General features: G+C 50.1%; 1 protein-coding gene across 1 annotated transcript in view; it reads left to right on the plus strand.

Moving 5' to 3' along the window:
• The window catches only part of SLC26A9 (solute carrier family 26 member 9), a 56,868-nt gene that overhangs the window by 19,780 nt on the left and 20,339 nt on the right, over positions 1 to 16,749 (plus strand). The window contains exons 3-10 of the mRNA XM_006137217.4: positions 2,127 to 2,266; positions 2,865 to 2,975; positions 3,646 to 3,821; positions 5,522 to 5,686; positions 7,220 to 7,372; positions 9,173 to 9,255; positions 12,763 to 12,910; positions 15,040 to 15,153. Of these exons, the coding sequence (XP_006137279.2) occupies positions 2,127 to 2,266; positions 2,865 to 2,975; positions 3,646 to 3,821; positions 5,522 to 5,686; positions 7,220 to 7,372; positions 9,173 to 9,255; positions 12,763 to 12,910; positions 15,040 to 15,153 (1,090 nt within the window). The remainder of the gene's footprint in view (positions 1 to 2,126; positions 2,267 to 2,864; positions 2,976 to 3,645; positions 3,822 to 5,521; positions 5,687 to 7,219; positions 7,373 to 9,172; positions 9,256 to 12,762; positions 12,911 to 15,039; positions 15,154 to 16,749) is intronic.

Below are 16,749 nucleotides of genomic sequence, written 5' to 3' on the forward strand. Positions count from 1 at the left end.
TAAGCCCAAGGAATAACTGTTCTGTATTGCAGTTCACCAAAGCACAGAACAGCACTTCCCCCAGCAGAAAATGCAATCACAGCCGCTGGAGATTAACAAATCCGGGACAATCAGAAATGAGTAATGAATGTGTTTGATTGGGTTTGCACTGTAATGGAAAAGTAAATGGAGTGTATGGTTTACATGTGGTCTGCAGTGTGTCACCTCACCAGAACTGAGCCTGGCTCTACTTGTGAACATGCTTTTGCTTTGCATTTGCATAGAAAGCATCTTTCACCCAAGCATCTCTATGGACTTTTCAGACATTAGCCGAGGATTTAAAATGCTGCCTAGAGCAGGGGGCTGGACTTGATGACCTTCTGAGGTCTCTTCCAGCTCTATGGTTCTATGATTCTATGAAGCCTGTGCATGTATTGTTAGATGATTGCAAGCTGAGATTCAGTGACATGTTTAATGCTTTCTAATGTGTCAGTGGCAGAGAGGGGAATAGAATGAAGAGCAACCCAGTATCCAAATCTGATGTTCTAACCATTAAAGAAAGACACTAACTGAGATCCCAGGGTAGGGGATTTAGAGGTCAGGGCTTATTTTAATTTCAATAGTAGATATGTGTCTAAATCAACATAACCACTTTGGAAACTGCATCGGCTCTTTCTAAATTAGAATCCCCGTCCAACCATCCATTTAGGGTCTCTAAACAGATCACTTTTCCAATATGTGTGATGTTCAGCCTATGTTAGGGTATGTCTACACTAGCTCGTTAGTTCGAGCTAGGTAGGCAAATGAGGGCAACCAGAGTTGCAAATGAAGCCCAGGATTTAAATATCCCGGGCTTCATTTGCATCTTCCCGGGCACCGCCATTTTTAAATCCCCTTAGTCCGAACTCTGTGCCCACAGCTACACGTGGCACGGAGTAGGTAGTTCAAATTAGGATACCCTTAGTAACCGGGGGCAGCTTCTGGAAGATGTCTGTCCACCTCGGGTATTTAACAAGACCCTATGTTTGCCTCAATGGTTTATTCGTGAAGATTTAGTTTATGTGGTTTCTATAGTCTGTTTCCAATACTTGTCCGTTGTGTTATGTCTGCTGAGTGATCAGCAAAGCTGCACATTCATTTGGTTTCTGCTGAGTATTAAAATGTGTTGATTCAAGGCGCCTAGTAACCCAGGATGAGAGCTGGAGCAAACCAGAGCTCCTTGAGCGGCGGGTATAAGAGGCAGGGGAAGGCATTGCCTTCCCACACTGCCAAGCGTGGCCCCACCCACACTCAGCCCCCTGCTTCAGCGTGGCTTCTGGGCTTCAGCCACACTGAGGCTGGGCACACTGGAGATGCCCACTCTCTCTGTGCTCTGGGGCCAGGGAGACTCACACGGGGGGCTAGTGACCTACCCCTGCAGCGGGGGGGGGGTGGCTTGCGGAGGAAGCGGATAGCTGGAGACTTCTCCCCTGCAGTTGGGGAACGTGGATTCCATCGGGGGGGGGGGGGCTTTGAATACAAGGGGCGGGGCTGGGGAGTTGTCTCCCCCAGCCCTGGGTTCACCAACTGCCCATGCAGAGGTAGTTTGGATTATACTAAACCTCACTGGTTGGGTTTTGATTTTAAAAGGTCAGAAGCACAATTGTAACATGGGTCAGATCCAATTCCACGTTATCTGAACCTCCAAAGTTTGGCGAGGGGCTGATGTGGATAATGCTTCCAGTTTCCAGGTGTACTGCTGTGAAGAAGAACGGGTAGTTTAAATGATGAAACAAAACCAGGAACAATTTTGACCCAGGTTGCATTTGCTCCAAAGTTTGGGCAGGGCCTGGATAAATGGCTCTGACCCATCCAGACCTGTGTCCCAACGGAGCAGCTAAGAATAAAAGGCCTGATTCATCTTTGTATTTCGCCTCACATCAACACCCGTGCCAGCATGACGTGCCTGCAGAACGCTGCCACACCAGACTGGTGATGCTTCACGCCTCCTTTGCCTTCATACCTGCTCCGCACTAGTGTAAACGGCTGCCCCAGGCAAGAGGCAATGAGAATCAGGACCATTCTCCTCTGCAGAGGGAACCTCCGAGCGAGGGGAGATGCTTCTCATCTGGACCCCTCTTCCTTACTTGTGTTTATTTCCTCTCCAGATGTTCGTCATCCCGATTCAAACGCATCATCTACAGTCTGTTCCCAATACTTGCTTGGCTCCCCAAATATAAAATTAAAGACTACATTTTGCCCGATGTCCTGGGTGGAATCAGTGCAGGGACCATTCAAGTGCCACAAGGTGAGACAAGGTTTCCGTTCCCCACTGGGAGGTAGCAGGTAACTTCCTCCCATGAGCAGCTGGGAGGAGAGAACATTCCTGCCATGGGGGCAGGGGACTGGACTCGATGACCTCTCGAGGTCCCTTCCAGTCCTAGTATTCTAGGATTCTAGGATTCCTGCCTTGCTCCAAGTCCATTGTTCCCTTCCTGGGATGTGGCTTTGTTGGTAACAGAACATAAATTCTCTGGCTCATCCTGGGTGACCCTGCTGGACCACCCTGGCTTTGCCCTACCAGCCTGTCACTCCCCCCATCCTAAGAGTTAACAAAACCCCAGCAGCTTTGTGCAGATTTTAAACTTTCGCTAATAGGATGAGTTACTAGACGCGTCCTGCATCCTGGTGGAAGCTCACAGATCCTGCTCCCTTGGTATGCAGCCCACTTCACAATCCACAGATGTCCATTATGGGCTTTCTTGCACCGTCCCCTGAGCATCTTGTCTATTGCCACAGACAGGCTGTTGAACTAGTCACTGGGCTGTTCCAGTAGGGGAAATCCCAGGGACTGCAGCTGCTACTGAGAGGGAAGAACCAAAGTCAATTTAACTTGCATTTTTCAGGGATGGCCTTTGCACTGCTGGCCAGTCTGCCTCCTGTCAACGGGCTCTACTCCTCCTTCTTCCCTTTGATACCATACTTCATCCTCGGTGGCATCCACCAGATGGTCCCAGGTAAGTTCTCCTTTTGAGCACTGAGATTTGACTGTGCATTGCATTCCGGTTACATTCAGCTGTCCCACATCTCCTGGCATGGCACCGTCTTGCCTAGGCTGCTCTCTGGTGCATTGTGCCATGCATGGGTAGCTGGTATAAGAGACGGGGGGGGCATTGCCTTCCCAAACTGTCAGCTGTGGCCTCACCCACACTCTGCACCTCTTCCCCCCCCCCCCCCGCCCACACACACACTTCAGAGTGGCTCCCAGGCTGCCCTCAGGCTTCAGCCATGCTGAGGCTGGGACTGCATGCCATGCCGCCTCCCTGTGTTCCGGGGCTGGGGAGGTTCACATGGGGATAGTGGGGGGAGGACTGGAGACCTGCAGTGGGGGGGTGGCTTGCAGGGGGGCAAGAGGAGATGGAGACTTGCCCCTGTAGTGGGGCCTTGGCTCCTATAGAGGCGAAGCCTCGGGTGGAAAAGGCAGAGCTGGGGGGGTACCTGCCCCCACCCTAGGTTCACCCACCACCCATGGTGCCATGCACTGATAAACCACTGCCCTGTTCTGCTGCAGAACTGGCGGCACTGCAGTGGTGGGGCATTCCCTGTGCCCAGTCCGTTTCAGTACTATTCAGGGAGGGAGGCTTGGCACCCATGTAAAGTCACCGGCGTTATTGTTCTGGGCCGCAGGCACCTTTGCTGTCATCAGCATTATCGTGGGGAACGTCTGCCATGAACTGGCTCCTGAATCCGATTTCGAGTACCTCAACCACACCACCAACGAGACCAGCGTCAACACCACAGCCATGGAGGAAGCCCGCCTGGAGATCTCCGCCACATTAGCATGTCTGACAGCCATCATACAAGTATGCCCAGCAGTGCGGCTCTCAGGCTGCTGTGGACGCTACCTGTCCCTTGGGGGGAATTGGATAGTGACTGGTTAGCCAGGCCAGCCGCAGTAGGATTGTGTCATATGTACCCCCTCGCGCAAAGGAATGACACACAGTGCCAGCAGCAAATAGGCCAGGGGTGGGTGAAATACAGATCCAGCCCCTCAAGCCTTTTAATCCAGCCCATGGCCTGCCCCTGCAGCACAGAGCAGTTCCATGTCACTCAAAACAGCTGGCTGCTCCCTTTCTTCCCACAGCGTGAAGTCAACCTGTGGAACTCCTTGCCATAGGAGGCTGTGAAGGCTAGGACTATAACAGAGTTTAAAGAGAAGCTAGATAATTTCCTGGAGGTTAGGTCCATAAAAGGCTATTAGCCAGGGGATAGAATTGGTGTCCCTGGCCTCTGTTTCTCAGAGGCTGGAGAAGGTTGGCAGGAGACAAATCACTTGATCATTGTCTTCGGTCCACCCTCTCTGGGGCACCTGGTGCTGGCCACTGTCGGCAGACAGGATGCTGGGCTAGATGGACCTTTGGTCTGACGCAGTACGGCCGTTCTTATGTTCTCTCTGCACCACACGCAGCAGGGGGAGGTTTCACTCACTGCCCTGGCTCCCAGCATAATGTCTCAGCTCCTATTGGCCAGAAAGCGGTCAATGGGAGGTGAAAGATTGCGATGGGGGTGGGGACAGTGCAAACCCTGCGTTCCCTCTGACACTTCTCCCCCAGGCCAGAACATTCTCCTGCACCCATCCCCCCTTCCGGACCCTGCACCCCCATTCTCTGCCCCCTCCTTCACCCAAACTCCTTCTCAGATCCCACGCCCTCTCCCGCACCACAGTCCCCTACTCCAAGCTCCCTTTGGCACCCATCCCAGACCCCACATCCCTTCCATAGAAAAGTGCGGCCTTTGACCACTTTCCAATATCTTGGAGTGGCCTTCCCCATCAAAAATTATTGCCCATCCCTGACATAGGCGATACCTAGAAACAAAGGGTTTGAAAGGGTCCTACGGTCCTGGCTCCCACTTCAGAAACACTGGACCTCAGATACTATAGCGAATCCTAAACTACAATAGGAATCTGGTAGCTGGACCCAACCTATATAAATGTTTCTGAACAAGAAGGAGACTAGCCGAGGTCTCCGTTCTTCTTCCATGGTCAGCAGCTCCTAGCAATTGCAGTGTGTTTTCACTCCAAAGCTGCTGTGCATGGGGAGGTAGAAAATTATGCATGTGGCAATGCTCGGAGGAGGCATGGTGTGAGCTAGTGGATTAGTCAGTGGCCCTGAAAAGACAGAGTCTGAATTTCCACAGCCTGTGTTCAGAGAGAGCATCTGGCTTATGGTGCAGGTCCTGGAGGGTGGGTGTGGTCGCCAAGACGGTGCAAAGCTCTGATATGCAGAACTAGTCATTGGCTAGAGCACCCGCCAGTCAACATGAGCGACATCCCAGCTATGCTCCCACAGCCTCTGAATTGGCCCTTTGCCACCAGAGAATTCACACACCCCAGCGTGACTCTCCCTAGGTTAGTTACTTAGTGCCCAGTGCCAAGTCGCTGCCCAGCACTGCAGGGACCAGCCTGATGGGTGCAGCATCTCTCCATGCATGATCTCTGGCATGGGGCGTGGGCTGCTCCCAGTATGTGTTCACTGTGACGCGTGTGTCTGTCCATCCTCAGATCTGTCTGGGATTCGTGCAATTTGGCTTCGTGGCCATCTACCTCTCGGAATCCTTCATCCGGGGCTTCATGACTGCAGCCGGCCTCCAGATCCTCATCTCGGTGCTCAAATATGTCTTCGGCCTGGCCATTCCTGCCTACACGGGGCCCTTGGCCATCGTCTATGTGAGTGCGCTGGGGAAGGGCAGCCACGCCTCGGTCCAGGGGCCTGCACACTGCAGACACTGCGTCGACAAACCCATGGGAACGCTAATTAATTAACCCTACCCTGAAGAAGCAGAGGACGGAGTGCAAACACATGGCTGTCTGCTCCATTCCCAACGCTCTCAGCTTGTACCCAGCATGCCTTGTGCTGCTGCTGTAATTAATAAAGCTACAGTCAGATCAGGTTATTACCACAGATGGGCCTGGAGGGAGTTTTGGAAGGAATATTAGCTCTCCTATTCCAGGGCAAGAGCCAGCCTCTGTTCAGAGCCGGGGAAAATGGCCCTCGGTGCAGTTTATCCCATCATTGCAGCTTTTTGCAATATCCTCTGACGAGTCTGGTCCTGGACACTGGCAGAGATGGGGCATTGAATTTGATGGTCTCCTTGCCTGGTCTATCTGGCAGTTCCTGAGAGCCAAGGTTCAGTTCGCTGCAAGCGATGCTGTTGGACTGAACCTAGCCCTATATTTAAGTCTGGAATCACAGAGTCAGCAGAGAGTTGGGCATGTCAGAGTGTCTCTGGGAACAGAGCAGGAAAAGCCAAACCTGCGACCTGTTGGAACACCGCCATGATTGTTAGCATTCTGATGAGTGGATTTAAACATTTCCAGCATCCTTTGCAAGCCAGGTGCTGCAGTGCTGGGGTAGTGGATGAGAACTGAGGACTAGAAAAAAAAGAGACCCCCTACAGGACTGAGCCACGTTTTAACCTCCTCTGCCTGAGATAATTCATAAGTGACTCCATCACAGGCAACACAGTGCAGTGACGTAAGATAGGTCTGAGAGGGGCGTCAGGCCCTGGAGCGTCTCTGTTTGCTGTCCTAGCCAAGTGAAATAACACAAAAAAGATGGAATCGGCACTAATGAGGGAAAATAAATTTGAGTTTTTTCAAATGCTTTTGAGTTTCAGTAATCAAAGGTGTAATTAGGGGCATATGGGAGGGCAACAAATGTTATTGAATATATAGGGCCAGGTCCCCAGTGGCTTTGAACGGGATAGGTGCACTGATGTCCAGGGAGACGTGGTCCTTTACACCCGGCGAGGAACTAGGAGAGCCTTCAGCAGGGCTGATCCATCATCCTTTCCATTGATTACAGTGGGTCTGTGGCCCCCAGATGTTTGCCTGCTTAATGGAAGTTTAAGTTTAACTGGAATTGGGCTGGACATCACACACAAGCAGACTCTCCTGGGATTTCTGGTGCTTGTTTCATCTCCCAGTGACTGTTCCAGGGGAGCTGGAACAATTTATAAGGGCGGGGGGAGGGGGCGGGAGCTGGGATATCCAGCCGGGTGGGAGCCATTGAACTAGATTAAAAACCATGTATCTGAGGAACCACTTCAAGCCAGAAGGTGTGGCAGCCCTCCTTCCCCAGCACCTGGGGCTCAGAGATGTCCAGAGTGGGTGGGGGTGGGGTTCTGCTTTGCCCCCTGGAATTCCAAGGAGCCCCTCTCCACATTTTGCTAACTGATCCCTCTTCTCTCCCCCCGCCAGACATTTATCGATATTTGCAAAAATCTCCCCAAGACCAACGTGGCCTCCTTGGTCTTCTCCCTGATCAGCGCGGTGCTGCTGATTATCGTGAAAGAGCTCAACATGAAGTACATGAAGAAGATCCGGGTACCCATCCCTATGGAGATTGTCATAGTAAGTAACACTCAAGCTCTGTCATCCTGTGTCCATTAAAGAAAAACAACCTTTCCTTAAGAGAGGCTTTTCCCTCATTTCCTCCCAGCCTTTGTGGGAAGGTGCATCTCCAGGACAGGCCAAGAAAGGGCCTAGATTGCAGGACATGCTTGCATTGGCACATGGCAAGGCATGACGCTAGACCCATTCTGCATGGGGCAGCAGCAGGAGGCACCTGGCAGCGTCATTCTAATTAGCTCAGTGTTTCTTAAACTGTGTTCCACGGCACTACCATGAGGCAGTCGGAGGTGTGCCGTGAAGAACAACAGAATTCAAAATGGCCACCTTGAAAGGGACAGGCAACCTTTTTTTCGCAATAACTTTCCCACCGATCTTTTTTTTTTTTTCCCCCCTCAACAAAAAATCCTTGGTGTTCCTCATTAAAAAAAAATATTGTTTGGTGTTCCTCAGTCTTAAAAAGTTTAAGAAACACTGAATTAGAGTGTTGGGTTTCCATTCAGGTGGAAGTTGGACCCAGTGCCTGCTTCACGCGGTGGTTTACATCAGGACACAGTGGATGGAGAGCTCTATAGCTCTGAGCTGGTTGTGTTTTACACCCATCCTGCATTCACTTTGCCCGAGTTCCTAATCCAGGGCAATGGGAAATCAGGGCCTCCGCGTTCAACTTCAGTTTCAGAAATGCAGCCACTCCAACGCCTCAGGTAGAAGCAGCTGATCCCACTTGAATTTCGTGGCAGAACAAGGGTTGGGCCTGAGCCAAAACATTTGGCTCAGGGACTCCCAAATCCCAGGCGTGTGCGTGCGCTAGATTCAGTCATCCAGTTGTGTGGCTGACCTCACCGTGACAAACCAGACCTCTCCCCAGCCTGTCACAGAGCTGCAGCTGGCTAAGTTCAGAGGTAGGCCTGCTGACAGGTGGGGGGAAGGGAGCAGTTACTCTGAGGCCTGGTGATTCAAAAGAACCTCAGGCTCCAGCTGCTGCTGCTTCATCAGCAGCATTCAGAGCCCCAGGTCTTTTAAATTGCCGTCAGAGCCTGGGGCAGCGTACTCCAGGCTACACTGAAGGGCTGGCAGGTGCGGGGTATTAGGCTCAGCCCTGCCTCTTCTACCTAAGGCCTCGCCCCTTCCAGGAGCACTGAGCCACCCACCTTGCCCAGGGGCCTAGCAATTCTGTCAGGCTTCCTCTGTAGAGGTTTTGCCAGATATATTTCTGCTGTGATCTCTCTCTAGGGCTTAGACCTCTCCTCGGAGCGTGTGTAGAATGGCCACAAGCTTGCATGGGGGATGAGTGTTACTGAGTTTTTAGGACAGGGCACTAGGAGTCAGGAACCTTGGGTTTATTTCTCACGCTGTCCCCAGCCTGCTACTACTTCTCAGCTCTGCCTCGGTTCTCCATCTGTAAAATGGGGATAACATGACGGATCAATCTTGTCTTGTGTGGCTCCAGTAATACCCTTCAAGGCCTGGGATATCCTGCCGTGGAAGGACACCCAAAGTATTTTACATCCTTGAGAAGAGGCAACCCCCCCAAGCCTTTGTTTTGTCCTTGTATACTGAACTGTGAGTCCACTCCTTGCATGTCTATGGGGTAAACTCATCCATGGCATAAATGACAGAACTCCCACTGAAGCAGATGGATGCTTCTCCCACTTGATCCAGGGCTGAACGTGGCTTTAAGGGTCTCATGCTCAGCTGTAGTAGGCATTAGCCACTTCCCACGCAGCAAGGAAAGTACAATGCTGCTGAAGGATCTCACAGTGCAGCGTCCACTTACAGCTTCTTTACTCTCTGTGATTGCAGGTCATAGTAGCCACTGCGATCTCTGGAGGCTTGAACATGCCGGAGAAATACAACATGCCAATTGTTGGGAAGATTAAGATGGGGTAAGTCCAGGTGCAGGGCTGATTCCATTTCCAAGCGCTGATTCACTCTGGACCAGTGATGGTCCCCTATCAGCTCCTGCTTCCATCTATCCCACCACTGCCACCAGTGTAGCTGAGGTGTGGGGAGCCACCGGGCTCTGTACCCCCATCCACAGCCAGACGTGACTCTCAGCCAACAGGTACAACAGAAGGTTTATTAATTGACAGGGACACAGTGTAGAGTAGACTTGTCAGCACAGAAACCAGACGCAGTCAGTAAAACCTATCTTGAGGAGAGGGAGCTCAGAGGGCCAAAGGCCCTGCCCTCCATCTCTGCACCCCGACCAGCAAGACTAACTCCCACACTGCAAAGCCCCCCTCTCCCTTCCAGCCCTGCAGCTAGCCCTGCCTCTGGTCTTTGTCTAGGTTGAACTTCTCTAGTCCAGCACCCTTGGGATCTGACCAATGCCTAACCTGAGGATTTGCCAGACCACGGGAGGTCAACATTGTCTAGAAGCATTACCCACCCCTCCACTGCGTGCTGGGCTCTGAGAAGACATGTAGGGGTCAATTAGAGCTAAATCACCGCACAGAACACTGAGAGCCAGGACTGGGGGCTGTAAACAAACTTTATGGGACTGCGGGAAACTTTGCCGCACCGCTGATGAGTGAACACCCAGTTAATTAAAATCATGCCGGACCACAGATGTTGCCAGACCAGAGAGTGCCGGACTAGAGAGGTTCCACCTGTACAAGTTCCATGTATTCAAGCCTGCCATTGGGGAAGGAGGAGGGGCAACTTCCCCAGGACCTGGCGATTCAAAAGGTCCTGAGGCTCTCAGCTGCCACTACCACTAGTGCAGCAGAAGCGATGGCGGCTGGAGCCCTGGGCCTTTTAAATCATCACCGGAACTCCCCACAGCAAGCTCCAGGTTGGTGCTGAAGGGCTGGTGGGGCAGGGGGGAGGCTAGCCCCAGCCCTTGTAGAAGTGCAATGCCACCCCCCCCCACACACCTGGCACAGGGGCCTGGAAAGTCTGTCTCCCCCTCTATCACTTGTATTAACACGTAACAATAACTAGAGCAGGGAGCAACTGTCTTTTGTGATTGGGCTCCCAAGAAGGTGCTAATTTGCCTGACCATTTATAAATCATCTTACAATATCCTAGGATAAGGACTAACCCCAGGCTGCAGCAATCGCCCGGCAGGGCTACCAGCGGGAGGGGTGTGGTATAAGAACCAAAATAGAACAGAATCTAGGGCAGGCTGCAGTGGAAAATGTCTCCTAAGCCTTCTCTCTCTACCTGAGTCAATACATTAGTGGATTATAAAGGGCAGCGTGTAATTACCAAGCTGTAATTGGGTACAGCATTCAATACTGTCCAGCGCAATCCTATAATTACGAGGGACACACAGAACCAAAATAATAAACACAGCGAGAGCTGGGATCGTGTAGGATGTTATTCAGCATGGGCAAAGCACCTTGAGTTCTGAACCCTGGGGATCACTTTGGCACTAGGATTCTGTGGAGAGGTGTGTGACACTCAAGAGTGCAATTTCCAAACGTGCTGTTGGCCTGAATCAGAAAAAAACATTTCCCAGAAAGCAAAATACTCCCTCTCCAGTCCACTGGAAGATTTACTGGGATTCAGTGGGCAGGCTGCCCCGGGGAGAGAGGACAACTCCAGCTCTTTCTCGTCGCAGCAGTTTGGGGCCAAGTGAGAAGCGCCTCTCTATGGCCACTGTATCTCCAGTGGGCACAGCTGGGGGAGAGGTGCATGTCCCTCCAGCCGAGACAGGTCCAAGTTCGCCTGCCCCCAGCACTGCCCAGTCAGAGTGAGGGATGCAGCAAACTGCGCACTTTCCCCTGAGGAAGGGGAACAGCCAGCAATGTTCCCATACAAATGGGGGGGGGCTTCAGTCCCTCTCTGAAGGACACCTGGGGGGGTCAGAGGCTGAGGGCTGGAGCTGTCCCATATGGGAGGGGCACATCCCCAGCCACCCCCTTTCACCTGCCTGGTGATCCTGTCTCTTCTCTGTATGGTTTTATGAGAAGCAATCCCATTCCAGGCAGTTCCCGTTTTCCTGGCCCAACCAAGCCCTGACCTTGCTTTAATGTATGATAAGAGGAAGCTGTATGCTGAATTTGGTGGTCCTAGCTCTTACCACTTACAAGGAGTTATTGAACAGACAGACACAGACGTGCAGCCAGCCAGATGCACAGAAAGACAAACTGTCTCAAATATGTAGTAGATTTAGGTTCCATCCAAATGTTGTTTCAGTTTTGACTTTTATATTATGTTAGATTATGGTAGAGAGACAGGGTGGGTGAGGCACCATCTTTTCTTGGGTCAACTTCTGTGGTTGAGAGACACAAGTTTTCGAGTCACACACAGCTCTTCTTTTTTCCTTCAATCCTGAAGAAGGGCTTGGTGTAACCTCAGAGGCTAACCAAAAGAAGTTGGCCCCAGAAATAATATCACCTCATCCACCTGGTCTCTAATACCTTGGGGTCAACACAGCTACAACAGCATTGTCTATTATCTTATCATTTATGTTACACTATAGCATGGACAATAAAAGTCAAAATGAAACTGTGGTTTCAAAATATGAAAGTAAAAAACATTGTTTCAGCCCTATTGAAATGAATCGTTTCGATCTTCTTTTTCAAAATGACATTTCATCGGCATTGTCTTATGCCTGTGGAACAGTTTGATTTTCTGACTATTCCGTGGGAAAATGTTTAACCAGCTCTAAATCTTTGGTGTTGGTGATGCAGTTGCTGGCGCTCGTCTCTCTGTTAGTTGTGAGCCAATGACTCTGAGGATACGTCTACACAGCAGGGCTAAAGCCGAAATAAACTATGGAACTTGAGCTACGTCCATTGCATGGCTTAAGTCGAAAGAGCTTATTTTGTCTTTTGGCACTGTCTCCACAGCAAGAAGTCCGAGGTAGAGCACACTTCCTCCAACTTCCCTTACTCCTTGCGAAATGAGGGTTACAGGAGTTGGAGTAAGAAGTCCTCCAGCTCGACATTATTTTGACATTATGTCAAAATAATGGCTTGCTGTGTAGATGCGGACTGTTATTTTGGAATAACATCAGCTATTCTGAAATAACACTGCTGTGTAGACATACCCTGCCTGGCTCTAGTGGGGGCTGTGTTGCTCAGAAGTGGGTGTCTCTCAGATTAAAGATAGAACAGACAATGTGATTACTTGGGGTCATTTAATATCCTTTGGCACTTTCTGCAAAAGTCCCAGCCTCCAGGCTAAATCCCCCTTGGCATCCGCAGAGCTAAATTTCCTCTGCAGTTTCATTTAGATAGGTCATTTGTCACTTCTCTTCCTAAACAGCTATGCATTTCTTCTGTGCACTGCTAAACGGCTGCTGTGTTCCTCCCAGAGATGACTGCATTAGAGTAGTGGGTGAAATGAATCCAGTGTATATAAAGCCAAATCCTGGTCTACAGGCTCCATCTCTAAACACCTGTGTCCTGTCCGCTTTCTCCTCTATTCTTTGGCTGCAGCTTTCCAGACCCCACTCTCCCCCTGGTGAGTAAGTGGAAAGATATGATTGGCACTGCTTTCTCCCTTGCCATTGTGGGCTACGTGATCAACCTAGCCATGGGACGGACGCTGGGAACCAAACACGGCTATGATGTGGACCCCAACCAGGTAACGTTTATTTAAAAGAAGATAGTCAAGATGCAGTTGGGTTGGGTATAATGAATGTGAAAGCAGGTGCTGATGGAGTAAGCTGGAGCCTCTTAAAATGCATTCTCCTTCTTGGAAATGTGTGTCTTTCTCTCCTGTGCTCCGACTCATATAATGATTTTTGTTGTAGCTCATGAGGCCATGGCTAAGTGTGCTGGTTAGTAGTTGTTTTGCTTTCTCTCCATGACATTCCCACCTCTCTCTCGCTTTCCATCCCACTGACTGCAACAAAAGGGTCTCCTTCCCCAGGTACTTTAATATCACTGCTCCCTGCCTGCTCTGCCCATGACCCATGAAAGGAAACAGTTGCACGTGCTAGAGAAGGCACACCCCTGATGAGCACAGGGCACTCTGTTCTGGCCATGTGTTCTGGCAGCATATGAAGGAAGGGAACATTCTGCCTGCCTGACTCATGCACAAGGCAGCTTGTGAAGCTTTAGGGCATTGGGATTCCAAACATTTTTTATTCCTCATTTTCCCTCCTTTTGAAAATGCCTCTGTGAAAATAAGGATCTCTGGAACGTGGGTCCAACTATCCGCCTCAGTGGAGGACTGAATCAGCAAGAAGTGGTGAAACAGCTGGGAAAAAGGACAAATTGTCCTAGTGGAATAGGGTTTGATCTGGAAAAGAGGACCAGCAACCAATGTTCCCTGTAAGCTGAGTGCTTGGGCGGCCACCCAGGAGAGATTTGGGTGCCACCCAGCTGTTTAGCAGAGCACCCACAGACTGCAACATGTGTTTCACCCAATGGTGCACATCTGCACGTGCCTCAGTGCACATAACAAAATGTATTCCACACATGGATGGAAAAGAAATAGAGGGAACATGGCCAGCAACCTCAGTCTGTGGCCCAATAAAAGAAAATTTCTTTATGGTACTGTCTCAACGGTATTTCAACCCCATCAGGCTAAAAATTACAAATCAATTGAATAAGGATAAATGATGGAGAAACTGTGGCAAAAGAGGAGATTTTATGCACATACAGTGCACATGACCAGCCACGAGGGAGGGATAGCTTAGTGGTTTAAGCATTGGCCTGCTAAATCCAAGGTTATGAGCTCAAGCTTTGAGGGGGCTATTTAGGCATCTGGGGCAAATCTGTCAGGGATGATAGTCCCTCCTGCCATGAGGGCAGTGGACTGCCCTTGATGCCCTCTCAAGGTCCCTTCCAGCTCTATGAGATATCTCCATATATATAAAAAGTACTGGGATGTAAGCTGTAGCCAAATGTTGCGGTTGGCTCTCTGTTACCAAATGAACCTTTGGTAATTGTCCTGGAGTTCCCTGGCAGAAATGGTCAAACAAGAAGAAACAAATGATAAGTCTCCCATTTGGTGTTGTAGCCTCCTTTGGAAAAAGAAAAATAGCCCAACCATAAAGGGGTGCTTCAAAAACAATGGGTGGGTGTAGTTAGGGAAACACACCAGTTACACCCCTGGGAAATGGAGGATAGATAGATACTTCGCTATTTGGCTACCTTTTTTCAATAGTCAGACAAAGTACATCTATCTATAAAAAAGCTCTAGCACCCATCCAGTTTTTGAGAGTATTAATAAGATTGCTTATAAACGATCTATTATAGTAGGCAATGATGCTCACTCTTTAATATGTGAAACGGAAAGATCTGGTGCGTATATTCCTGTGTAATGTCTCTTTAAACAAAAGCTAATGGCTGTGTGTGTTGTTTTGTTTCTGAGATTTGCAGAGCAAGGATCTGCAAAACTGTTAAAACTTCCTGAAGGCATAGCTTTTAAAGAAACATCCAGCTGGTCTCATATTCCCAGGACCCAGCTGGAGTTGATGTGTCATCATGGGAATAACTCAGGGAATCCAGGGATGCTTCTGGGATGAGCAGGAAAATTCCTCTGGGTGAGGATGATTGGTGGGGAGAAGGGGCAGGAATGACAAATCGGTGCAGGGTGGAGGCTTTGCAGAGTCAGTGCCGCTCACTCAAGCAGGGCAGGGGAATCCCAGTGACCTATTTCTCTGACCTCGCTTTAATTGCTACTGGAGGAAATGGAGAGCTGGCCTGGCACAAGACCGCTGTTTCCTTCCTCCTCTGACACACGCCTTCCTCCTCTCCCCGCAGGAAATGCTTGCCCTGGGTTGCAGTAACTTCTTCGGATCCTTTTTCAAAATCCACGTGATTTGCTGTGCTCTGTCCGTCACCCTAGCTGTGGACGGGGCTGGAGGAAAATCTCAGGTGATTACTTTCTTTTTCCTGGCACCAATTTTCACAACTATGACCATCCCTCCGAGATTGGCATATAGACGGCCGCAAAGGGGACTGTGCCCAGTGGATCCATTCTCTGCTAAAATTCAGAGCCAGAGATTCAGACTCTACTGCTGCCAATCCAAAGTAACTCCGCTGATTTTAGTGAAGTCACTCCAGATTGACACCGTTGTCCCTGAGCGCAGAAGTTGAACCTGACTGCTATTTGCCTGAAGGGCTAGCTACTCCACGTGACACATGATGATCATAGAGCTGTTACTCCCTAGATTTCCAGCTGGAATCCAGACTGGGTCTCTAACTGATGAAGTTGGTACCATCTGATGGATGTCTCCAGCGGCCTCTGTATGGGATGAGTTTGGTAGATCCTAACACATCTTCCAGTGAGCAAGGGTCTACAGCACCAAAACCACCCTCCTGATTATCTGTTCTGCTGACAGACTCAAGAGAGGGCCAAGGATTAAGGCACCATGAGACTGACCTTCCACCTCTCTCATAGCGGGGGTTCCTCCTGGTTGGGGAACATTTTTGCTGGCACTTTTGCTGTCCATCCTATGGAGTGAACACCTGATGATCTGGAAGATTGTTCGGTGTAGCCAGTTCCCTTGGCCTGCAAGCGGATCAGGCAGAAGGAAAGCGCTTGTTCTCCAGCGCTGCTGATCCAGATTTCACTAATACTTAATGCATTCCATTTGAAAGCAATTCTTCTCCCTGCCAGCAGGCTCTGCTGTGTCTCACACTAGCCTTTCCACTGTGTCTCCCCACCAAAATTCCCTGATCCTTCAGATCTCCAGGTGGGCACCGGTCATGCGACGCCAGACCCGTCTTCACTAACTAAGGCTTTTAGATAGTGTCTACACTACAGGCTTTTAGCACAAGAAGCTTTTTGCAGAAGAGATCTTCCGCAAAACCTTCTTGCGCAAAAGCACGTCCACACCTCAAAAGCACATCGCAAAAGCAATGCGCTTTTGCGCAAGACAGCGTCCACACTGCATGGACGCTCTTGTGCAAGAAAGCACTGATGGCCATTCACAGAATGGCCATCAGAGCACCTGTGCTTTTTCTGATAGGCTTTTTCTGCACAAGAAACCCCTGTGGAGCATCCACACCTGCCTTTTTGCGCAAGAGCTGTAGCACAAAAAGGAGTTATTCCTCCTATTGAGCTGTAGAACAAGAAGGAGAGGAATAAGTCTACCGCCAAAAGCCCTCTGTTCTTTTGATTTACTGTATTTTTTCTTGCACAAAAATGCACTTCAGATGCGGACGCTCCGCCGGTTTTTGCGCAAAAACCTTGTAGTGCAGACACAGCCTAGCTGTTTTCTTTGCATCTGGCGCCAAAAGCAGTGACTTTGGATGGGTGCGTGTCACAGGAACAAGTCTTGGGCCGAAGCACAGAGCTCTCGTGACCTATGGGGCAGAGCAATTAGGTGTCACACCCCTACTCCTCACTGCAAATCAGTCAGACAGAACTCCAGCACTCTGACCCCCAGCCCGCTGTTCCGGCCATTAGATCCATAGTTGCCCCACCTTACTGGTCTTTGGTTTAAGGAAAAACAAAAGGTTTATAAA

This window comes from Pelodiscus sinensis, chromosome 27 (genome assembly GCF_049634645.1).
Source record: "Pelodiscus sinensis isolate JC-2024 chromosome 27, ASM4963464v1, whole genome shotgun sequence".
In the NCBI taxonomy this organism is placed as follows: Eukaryota; Metazoa; Chordata; order Testudines; family Trionychidae; genus Pelodiscus; species Pelodiscus sinensis.